Source organism: Leptonotus elevatus, chromosome 9 (assembly GCF_054856555.1).
Source record: "Leptonotus elevatus isolate MCC_2025b chromosome 9, RoL_Lele_1.0, whole genome shotgun sequence".
NCBI lineage: Eukaryota > Metazoa > Chordata > Actinopteri > Syngnathiformes > Syngnathidae > Leptonotus > Leptonotus elevatus.
This window is the reverse complement of record NC_141247.1, coordinates 10532140-10543905: the sequence shown is the minus strand read 5'-3', so window position 1 is coordinate 10543905 and position 11766 is coordinate 10532140. Positions and strand designations below refer to the sequence as shown.

The window sequence follows — 11766 nt, the reverse complement described above, 5'->3', positions numbered from 1 at the left end:
AGTTGTCATTTCAGAGGAGTGAAATGTCTCTGCATGCTTTGAATCGGGGGGGGGGGAGTATTTGGTTGATTCAAAAACTTTATTAGGACAAATTTCATGATTTGAAGACTGAATATTTCATGTCTTGCGCAAATTTATCCAAGTTGTTAGTAATACACTTGAGTCTTTATCCATACTTTAAAAAGACTGCTTTAATCACTAACAAAAATCAAATATACAGTAAGAAATGGAAAGAGAGCCTTCTGTCTCCAAACAATATGCAATTGCATAAAGTACAATAATGACATTAAGTGCATCCGGAAAGTATTCAGTTTATGAAATACTTAATGATTATAGTTTATGAAATGCAAATGCGTCTCTGAAAAAACTTGCTTTAGGTTCAAGCCAAAATTCTGAGCTTTTGTTTGTGACTGAATCTGACCTGATTCGTTGGAACAGCTCTTTAACGAAGATATTCAGCTGATGAAACTCTCCCAAGATCTCCTCAAACTTGACAGCCAACTTAACTTTGACGAGGTACACTCTGCCTCCATCAAATCGAGCATTCGTTCTTTTTCTTAGTTGGGTCAACTTATCTTACCTTAAATGCGTTTTCCTTTTGTGTTCCAACATAAAGTTCCCCTTGTTGATTTTCCAACATATCAATTTCAGTCTTTATGATGAAAGATGAAAGCTTTTCCACTTTTTAGCCATTGTTAGCTCCACAAAAAAAACACACACAACAACAACAACATTGCGGTGCCTCTTGTAATGTTGTTTCAAGTCCATTGTTTGTACTCCAAATACTGGGCCTCAAAGAATTTTCAATTCCGCTGAGTTGATCAGAAGAAAGTTTGTTTTCATGTCCAATTCGTTGGTCAGAAGAGGGTTCTCTTCTTAATGTTAGTGCAGTTTGCTGTGAGTCAAGGCTTACACGCATCGACCATAATTTATCTAAGACTAAGACGTTCCATCCATGCTTTAAAAAGACTTCTGTAAACATAAACGGCGAATAAACATACAGTAAGACACGGTAAGAGAGCTCTGCGTCTCCACAGCTCAACGCTATGAACTGAGCCTTTTTCCCCCACAGTGCCCAAGATGAAAACATCCCTGCTGGGCACAATATCCAATTACATAAACAAAGTACAACAATGGCACTCATATTTAAAAAAAATGAATAAATAAATAAAATAAACAATGATAGTTTTTCACCCATACATGGTGCTTTTATCATTTCAATGGCAAGGTGCCTTTGTGTAAAAATTGTTTGTAAAAGACATTTTGCTGCATGCTTTGAATGCGGGGAAAATAGTGCCATGTTGTGGACATTGACTGGAAGTTGTAATCACATTTCAGTAGCAGGGCGGTCTTGAAAAAACTAAAATATATGCAATTATGCATGCTTTGGATGGGGGGAAAGTAGCACCATCTGGTGGGCAACTATATTAACGTGAAAACTTGTAAGTCATTGAGACTGGAATTGTATTTGAGTGTGGACTTATCGGTTCAGTAGCTCGGCACCCTTGCAGAAAACAGTCAAAAGTGCAACATGGCTTATCTGCTCGTGCATACTCCATCTTGTGGCTTTACCTGTGGGGATGAGAAAACAGGAATGAGACATTTCCACTGGCAGGAAGAAGAAATCTTGTGCCAAAGATATTTGTTATTTTTTGGTTGTTGCTCGCTATTGATTCTTAGCAAGATGCTGCGCTGGTGGAAAGGATTGGCAGAAAAAGTGTTTTCTTAAAACCAGTTCCTCTGGGAATGCTTCAGTCAACAAGTCAGCCCCCCACCTTCCCCCCACAACCCCCAACTTCTTGAAACAATAATCATCCCACAGGATTCCCTGCAGCCTCCTGTTGGCTTTAAATGCCAAAGCCTCCAAAACACATTTTTCCTGCAGGCAATGGCATCGTGGGACGAAAAAGAAGGTGTGCTGCCCTTTGTGTTCTTCTCACTACTGTAGCTTTAAAAGGAAAACAAATGGGTTGCAAAGCTCAAGATGGAGTCACTACGGAGGTTAGTTGGATAGATTTCAATAGGGGTCATGCCAGGGATGTACTGGGCCCCAAATTGAGCCCTAGAATTTGAAATGGTGCTCCTTTAAATTGCAGTTCACTTATCTTTCAAGTTCTGGCGACCGGGTTCACTGGATATGTGTGGTTGAATGATACATCTTCCGTTTGGAAGTGCTGCTTAATGTTGTTGAAGCCACCGTCCCTGAATATTTAAGAAACAACGGCTTTGGCTTCTGGAAGAAGAGAAAAATGTGGGTCCGTTCATTCATTCTTAAAAACTCTTTTCTAGGTCAGCTTTGGAAACCGAAGAAACCATGCCAGGTGGCATCTCACACATTTATTTTCGGTGAGTATAAGTATAATTGGCTCATTCTGGTCTCGTGATCAAGCACATACTCTCCCACACTTTGGTCAATTTTTACCAAAATGGATGTGGGCATCTGCACTTATGCCCACTTCAGCCTATGAAACGATCGCCACAATAGTTTTGATTTTATGGACATTAAGTGTTCACCTCTCCAAAATCTTAACATTAGAAAACTGCGCTCGATCATCACCTCCATTCGTTTTGCATTCTATAATATTGTGATTGTTTAAAGTGGACTTAAGTACAGACGTCCACAAATTTAAGAGATATGATATGCATGTGCAATCTCTGTCTTTAACAAGTCTATTGCACCTTTTAATTGAATGTATTCATGAACTGTGACTGTGGTGTCTAAGAAGTGTTTGATTCATCATCACTTGGAAATCTGTGGTTGCTTAAAATGGCATTAAATGTGGATGTACATGCGCACTATTGGAACACAACAATGTTGATGGTATTGTTTGTGTTGTTTAAGTGACTTTTATTTATTTATTTATTTTTAAAAGGCTCTTCCTCGGTATTTCACTTGAGACCTAGCTGGATGTGGGCGGCTTCTAATCCAGAAAAGGGTGAATTTAATTATCCCCAAATGCTGTGACATGACGGTGGCATATCTAAGAAAAAAAATTGCTGAGTCACGAGTTAAAAGTGTTTGGTAGGGATGTCCTGATCTGATCACGTGATTAGAAATTGCAGCTGATCACGTGATTCTCAGTTGGTCGGTATCAGGGCGCAAAGATTGGTTTTATTCATTTTCTGACATTTAAAGGTCAAAACGTGACAAAATAATTCAAAGCTATAAAGATCTTACAATAGTAATAGATTAATTTTTTATTACACTGGTAGTGCAGGTAGAATGACAGTGAAACCCCTCTGGGCAAGACAAAAGACTCTTCTAAATAAGTCTGCAACAAATTCGCATCACCGAACGTGATAATCCAAGAGTTGAGAGAGCAACAAACAGGTTAGCAATTGTGACACATTCAAAGGACTTAACGTAAAATAGAAATTTAATGAGTGTGAATTATTTTTGACAAACAAACTCGTCCCTCACTGTTTGCATTTAACGATGTAATAAATCAATAGTGTTGTTCATAGATGAGAAAAGTCAACCACGCCAACTACAGAGCCTGTGTGGACTCGTCATTGTAGCCTATACATGCTAATAATTAACAATGTCAAAATATTAGAGAGGGCACGTCCCATTATGAGGAAGCGCCAATCAGAGTGTGCGTGCATCCATATTGTGAAGGCAGCCGACCAGAGCTGTGGCTGTAAGGGTGTCCGTGCCTGTAGCGGCAAACTCCCAGAATGTTATTGGACATCAGCAGCGAGGGAGTCCGGCGTCTTGAGCAACCCTAAGGCGTACGCTGGTTTGTCCGCTTTTTAAAGAAAATGAGCCGTGGTTGATTTTATGTGACCCAACATCAGCCCCACCCCTGTTTGTTACAACTGGTCTGCGCATGGCAAAACATGCCTCTAAAACCTAAAAGTCACTACCCAAAAAGCTGATGTTTTCCTGGAAATTCAACAATATTAAAAAATAATTGATATCTCAGTTCCTGAAGCAGATAATTCCAAAACATTTCAAAGCGTACACCTGTGGCGTTCACACAAACATAAGTTTATTGTTATTAACCTTCAATATTGAGTGGTACCTCGGAGTGTGAACATAATTCATTCCTGCAAATTTTTCAAAGTTCAACCTCCGAAAAAAAAAATTCCATAGGAAATAATGTAAATGCAATTAATCCGTTCCCAAACTCCCAAAACAGAACATTTCTATTTTAATTTCTATTCGTTGTTGGACAGCTAAGGGGGGTTCTCGTGCCAGTATTTACAGAAGTAGTCACGATAGTTACAACGGCGCGATAATCTCCTTCCTTATTCCACTGTGGTTTGTAGCACTGTATGTTTTTCTTTACTGCCACTGGCAATGTTGTCTTTCTTTGGGCCCATGGCGAAGGAAATTGGCGTGGAAAAATCTAAATGCACTCACGAGTATAGAGCACCTCCGTGAGTATTTACGATCTGACTGGATATGAGCAGTGCATCGTCTCAACTACCGCTACGTGAGCATTCTGCATTACTCGGCTTCACTCGACTTCACTCGGCTTCACTCGGCTACCTGTTTTCAAGGTATGTTCATCTTAGCTTGCTTTGCTTGGGTGTTCAAACTCCGAAAATGAGTTCAAACTCCGATGCATTTTTTACTCCGATATTTTGGTTGAAGTCCGAATTGTACGAGTTGCAAGACGTTCAAACTCCGAGGTTCCACTGAATATATATTTTTAAATCAACAAACAAATGTCGCATCTGCGGGTACATAACTCCATATATATTTACCTTCAACACTGGAGCGCAGTTGTAATGGGATCGATTTGTCCATTCCGTTACAAGGCTGTCAACATTTTCAACATCCTCATTGTCTACAAACATCTTTTTTAACAGTATGTCACTGTCGGCTGGTTACACTGATAAGAATTCCTCCCATGCCGTCGTCAATTGCGTCATTTATTTCATAACTCGCGTCAACCTTAAATGCTTGAATAAAATTCCAGGACATGCTACGAGGCCCACACTCTCGTGCTTATTCTGATGAATTTAATCGGCTAACAGACCAACAAAACCGAAGGACTTATCCGCTTTTGCAGCTTTAAAGGGAGAAGAGCGCTGGAGCGCTTCCGGCTTTAACGATAGAAGCGCTGTCACGCGCTCCCGACCTTAATGGGTTAAAAATATGGTACTGTGAACGAAATAAATTGTCAAAAAGAAGTTTGACGTTTTATTGATATTTTTTATCATTTAGCAAAACTTTATTGTTGATAAAAATACACCGCCAGTCTGATATACAGTGTTCCCTCGTTTTCCGCTGGGGTTGGGTTCCAAAAAATACTCGCAATAAATGAAATCTGCGAAGTAGTTATAGCTTTGTTTTACATGTATTATAAATGTTGTAAGGCTCTAAAAACCCTCTCCACACAGTTTATCTACTTTTCTCATCGATCCATTTACATTTTCTCACATTTCTCTCTTGTTTAAACATTCTCAGACCTCCATGGGCAGATGACATAAAGTTGGTTAGGGAGGTCAAAGATCAGTGAAGTGCGCACTTGGAAACCACCTTCCCTCCTCATATGTGTGTGTGTGTGTGTGTGAGAGAACTTTATTTGGGGTTTATCATAGCAATATCATGAAATGATGTGCACTGATTCCCATACAACATGAGTTTGAATGTGATTGGTTAATTCTGAACAGAGCCACATCCCAGTTATAAGAAAGCATTTTAGACTTGAGCAATCACATTACAACGTCCAGTTGATTATTTTTATGACCCTTCTAGAAAAACATGAACAATTCAAACTTTGTTTCATTGGTTTGTGGTAATGATATTAAAATTAAAAATAGGTAATTTGGATGTACGCTCTGCCTATTTTGTGGTTTGTGTCCGCAAATTCACTTGAAATCATCTCAGCATTGTGACTGCAAAGCTATCTTTTCCAACTAGTCAATGCGGCCCCATCCCACAGGCGACTCTCTCAGGTGAGCGCAGTGGGATTAGCCCACCCGCCTCTGCTCATCCTTGCACTGGCGAGGTAATGTTAAGGGTGGAGGGGTACGCTGACGTTACCATTTACCCGGTACGCCGAGGCGCGTGGGCGCTGAGAAAAAGCTGGGCCTGCAGATTTCCGTCTATGGCTTCACTCAAGGAGAGAAAAAAAAGAGAACACATTTGCTTGGCATGGCCATCTTGAGCAAGAAAAAATGGCTTGTAGTACTTTGGAGGATGTGTTGAGTATTGGAGTCATGTAAGTAGATATTGTCATGTGATGTAAATACTGTATGGCATGTTAAAGGTGCATAAGCATTAAAAACAATATAAGAATGCAACATTAAAGGTACACATATATAGAGCATTAAAGGTGAAAATATTTAAATTTGAATATGGTACATTAGAGGTGTATAGAGACATAAATATGTAAATATGGCACATTAGCAGTGCATACATTGAATATTGTATTTTAAGAGAACATATAAATCATTTAAATATGATATATTTCAGGTACATACATTAGGTATAATGTAATTGTGGTACCTTAATAGTGTACAAAACAGTAAAGGTGTAATAACAGTAACATTAGCGATATATAGACATGAAATTTGTAAATGTGGTATACTGGTGGCCCATACATTAAAAATGGTACATTACAGGTATGTTTGATGATGTAAATATGTATTACAGTTTACATATACTAAATCTGGTATAATAATATATAACAATGACACATTATTGGTGTATAAAACATGTAATATGTTACATTAGATGTGTATACTGTGGACGGACCTGGCGGCCTGGGTGGGCATTAGGGGGGCCGTGCCCACCCTGGCAGTCAGCTGTGCCTGCCCTGGGTTGGAAGCTGTTTTGAGAGGCCTCGCCCCAATCTGTTCGTCCTATACTTCCTTTCAAATTTGGCTGTCATTGACAGACGCCATAAAACCATGCAAAGTCTCATGCCAAAGAATAGAGATGACAAAAACCACAAGATATGAAATTTTGTCCGATTCCGGTGTGGATCCCAGAAAACACGGACAGCAGAGCAGTTTACAATATTTATTTACACAAAAGACATCACTATACTAGAAAACTTACAAGGGCAAGGCAAGATCATCGTACAAGGCGAGACGAGAATTGAGGTCAAGAAACAGTCGAGACTAGGCTTGGGCATTGGTGGCTGGCAAGTGAATCGTCCGACAAACGGTAGCTGGTTGGACTGCCTCTTAAATACGCCGACTGATTACATGAATGAAAACAACTGTGAAGGTCGCGTTGGCTTCAATACAACAACAAACAACAACTAAGCGCAGCCTGACAGCTCAGATCAGATAAAAGGGGCTGGGCCACAGAGTCATTCCTTCGGACATAGTTGTCTACAGAAATGGCGTTGAGCTTTGTTGCTAATGAACTTGAGTTGAATAAATGCACACAGAACTTGACACTATTGTTTTTCGTCTGTCTTTTAGATTTCATGATGAACTGCCGCTTTTGAGTGCCACTGTTCAACCTGAAGAACATTAGATTTAGGTTGAAGAAGTGTGCCCCCCACCCCCCAAAAAATTGTATTGCCCCACCCCCCACTGTCATTTATTTATGTCTGACTGTGGAACATTTGTTGTGTAAATTTGGTACATTATTAGTATACAGAACTAAATACTGTATTATGTAAGAATGCTATATTAAAAGTACACGCATCAAATGTGATGCACTGTATTGGCAATAGAGCATTAAATATGGAATAATGGTACATAGCTTTAATATTGCGCATTTATTACATAAGTGTGGTATTATTTAGAAAACATTACATATGATGTAAATAAATAAAAAAAAGTGCCCTATCATCTCATTATGCGTACATATATTTAATTTGATATAAATGTGATACATTAGTGGTGCATACATTAAATGTGATGTTAATATTGTACATTCGAGGTGTATAGACTAAGTATGATGAACTGTAAATAAGATATATTGTTGTATTAATGGTACATTATAGAGATAAATAGGAAATATTATGCAAACCTGGTGGTGGTGTAACAAGCATTAAATATGGTGTACTGTAGGCCGACTGTAAATATGGTACATTAGCAGTACAACCATTTAATATGAATTAAATAGGGCACATTTGTTGTTTAGATGTAACTATGCCGTATTAGAGGTACATACATTTAATTTGATCTATATATTGTACATTAGAAGTAAATAAATTAAATATGTAAATATGGTACAATCAATGTTTGTAGACCATTAAATATGATGTAAACATGCTACAGTAGAGATGCATTGAAAATGAGATATCATGTTATTATGTCAGCGTTTTCAGGCCTGCTCAACTATCCCTGCGTTCTCTCTCAGGCAGGTTTCGGTGTTTAGCACGCTTCTCACACCGAGAAGAGTCGAGACGTCGTGCTCCAACCCCCGCCAGCAGGTTTTTGCGCCGAGTTCAAGGGCGGCGGTGTGCGTCAGTCGGCATTCATGTTTTCTTAGCGGCGGAGTGACAGCACCACCGTGAATTATACTTGTGCTCAGTCGGCATAGAAAGAGAATGAAGGAGTGAGTACTGACAAGTAGTCAGGTCTATTATGGTGCCACTGTGCAAGTCTATTGTGCTCTACTCAAGTGCGTGTCACAATCCAAACCATAGATGTGTCTAAAAAATGGCCATTAAAGTGCCGACCGAGGGTTAAATGTTGCGGTAATTGCGGTTTTCTCCGGTGAAAGGCATTGATTGCAGCTGACAAAGGTGATGCCTTGACCTCCGCGGGGTGTTCACCATCAATGTGCCAGAAGATGGGAGAAGACTGCTCTTCGGGGAGACTCTTTGTTGACAATCTACATAATCGCAAAAGACGGCAATTAAAGAGGAAGCGGACTTTTATTGGATGCTGTCAGGGAAGGCTGATGCTACCAAGTTCGTCCTCTGCAAGGCCGCCAAGGGCTAATGCTAATGTAGCATATGGCGATCAGATTGAATTATGAGCACTAGAGTACCTATGGTGCAACCAAGTTTAAGATATGCACCTCTAATGTACCTTATTGGCAATCATACTTTGTTATATACACCTCTAATGTACAATATGTACATTAGACTAAATCCTCAAATGTACTACTGTGTGTGTCATGGTTTTGGTTGGGTCTTGTTTAGTTTCATTTCCGTCTGTCATGTTTTGGGTTTTGTTTGAGTTTATTTTTACCTTAGTTTCAGTCATGATCTGTGCTTTGTTATGTCCTTGTGTGCCTCCCTCGTCTCGTCAAGCATTGTCATGTCCACCTGTGTTTGCCTGCCCTTCCTCATGTGTCAACCAATCAGCACCCTCTGCCCTTGTGTATATTCAGGCCCCGTCCAGATGGAAGCAAAGCCGCCTTCGTTCCTCAAACAAATCTCGTAAACAAAGAAGCATTTCAAGACTGGCGTGTGTCCAAACGAAGACGCTGAGGACGTTTAATGGCTGTAATGTATATGCCAAGTCTGGAGTGGCGCTCTAGCGCAGTCACGGGGAGTTAACAGAAAGCGTAGAAGAAGAAGAATCAGCAAAGAAGATGAACACTTTATTGCAATCTACAGAACAAACATGGCTTTGCATGTATCGAAGCAACATGAAGAAGACGAATACAGGAAAAGTGACAATGGCGTGTGATTCAAGTACAACACCGCTTGTTGAACGTGGGAATAAAGAAGCAAAATATTTAGCTGCAAAAGCATAAGCAAGCTAAGGAGGCTGCGCAAAACGACTACGACACGGCTATCCGCCATTGTTGTTGACAGACTGGAGGTTCGCGCGCAGTCACGCGAGAATTGTCGCATACGTCATCAAACTACGACAAGGGGTCATCATCGAGCTGCGGCCATTACGTCATCACTGGATGAGTATCCTGCATATGGTGTCCAGACGGATACGCGTACAGGGCGCGTTTTGAAATCTTTCCACTCTGGAGCCCGGTTTCAAAAGTGATCGGTTTCAAGCTCCGAAATGCGCCATTGTGTGGACGAACGGCCTAAACAATAAGAAACTTGTGAGGATACATTGAAACTGGCTTAGTCTCTTGGCTTCCCTTTGTCTGTGTCCATTCATTATGGTTTCCTCCCGTCATGCTGCCGGATTTTTGACCTGTAGTTCCCCTACGTTTTGCCTGGCTTGTTTTTTAGGTGTTGTTGTTTTGTTTGTCTGCCAGATCTTTGTTTACCTTTTTCTTTTTGTCTAATTAAATCCCTTTTTTTTAACCACACCTCTGCCTCCTTGCCCAGTTTCCCTGCACCTGGGTCCTTATCCCACCACATCGTAACAGAATGAATCGACAACAAAAGGACCCAGCAGGAAGCATCCGACACGGCGCCGGACAACTTCCAGATGCCATCAGCCTGTTGGTTAGGTTCCAAAAAATACTCGCAATAAATGAAATCCGCAAAGTAGTTATAGCTTTGTTTTACATTTATTATAAATGTTTTAAGGCTCTAAAACCCCTCACCACACAGTTTATATACTTTTCTCATTGAGGCATTTACATTTTCTCACATTTCTCTCTTGTTTAAACATTCTCAATGTTCAAACCTTCATAAATTTTATAAAATAGTCACATTACTGTAAAAAAAAAATTGCACACACAAAAAAAAATCCGTGAAACAGCGAGGCTGTAAAAAGTGAACTGCGGTATGGCGAGGGAACACTTAATATTTTTTTTTAAATATGTCCTCCTTTTTAACCTTATGGAAGTGGCCACCTAACCTCCACTGTCATTATTGTGAAATTTCTGATTTTGTCTTTATTCAAGATGCAAAGTAAAAAATAAAAAGTGGGGGAAAAAACTAGCGTTTTCTCAAAACACAGCTTCTATACACATTCAATGTGTCCATGGGTGCAATGCCAAGGCTGCATTATGTAAGTGCAGTTTATGCAATAGCCATCAATAGACCAAATAGTCCTTCAGGGTACTTCAGTATAACAGTATGTGACCCTATGAGACTCCAAATTGGACCGTGTCTGTATAAAAGGTGAACCTTGAAGTTGGAATAGCGAAAGTAATGAATAAACGTGATACAAAATGAATAATGAATATAATCTAGTAGTGAAGAATACCACTCGAATTACTACTAAACTATGGCCACTAAAACTATAACTATATAATCAAATTCAAAATTGTGGTGGCCTTGCACAGCAGCCTTTATTTTGGCGGGCCCAGTTCCTTTTCCAAGTCCTGTGCTGTTGTTAACTTTTTTTTTCAGTCAGGGCGGGGCGCTTTCCGGAGGCCTACTCACTCACACCTGCACCTCATCAGCAATCAGCACCAGAAAAAAGCCAGTCTGACCTTCATGCAGGTGCCAGATGATTCCTGCTGCAACCAGTGGTATTTTGGCTACCTTGACTGCGCATAGCAACGTTCCTTTTTCAGTGTCTTGTCCTCGTTTGATTTTTGTGTTCTTTTAGCTTGCACCAGTGGATCCGGAAGATTGGTTCTCAAGCCCCTGTCCCAGCCCCCTCAAACCCTGCCAAGAACTCACCTGCTCGCTGCCTGCCTTGAACCCCTCCCAGACTCAACCCTCACTCAACTCTTTCGTGTCATTAAATCCTACTTCTATTCCCACACCTGTCTTCCTCGTCGCTTTTAAGTCCACATCTAACCCACACAGCCGTCACAAAAATGTGAGAATATTTGGCAAAAATAACATTAAATATCTTGTCTTTGTAGTGTATTCAATTGAATATTCAATTGTTTGAGAAATAATTAGCAAATCATTGAATGTAGTTTTCAATTACGTTTTACACAACATTCCAACTTCATTGGAATTGGGCTTTGTACAACCACTGAAACTATCACTACTACTATTACCATTGCCATTACCAACA

At 40.0% G+C, this 11766-nt stretch overlaps 1 protein-coding gene across 1 annotated transcript; it reads left to right on the top strand.

Annotated features, from left to right (window-relative positions):
• The first annotated feature begins 423 nt into the window (after nt 1-423).
• On the top strand, nt 424-11485 carry LOC147168353 (uncharacterized). The gene is made up of 5 exons (XM_086085175.1): nt 424-516; nt 2290-2346; nt 10170-10289; nt 11145-11266; nt 11347-11485. The coding sequence occupies exons 1-5, from the start codon at nt 463-465 to the stop codon at nt 11438-11440; spliced, it is 447 nt and encodes a 148-aa protein (XP_085941301.1). The 5' UTR covers nt 424-462; the 3' UTR covers nt 11441-11485.
• Nucleotides 11486-11766: the final 281 nt, after the last annotated feature.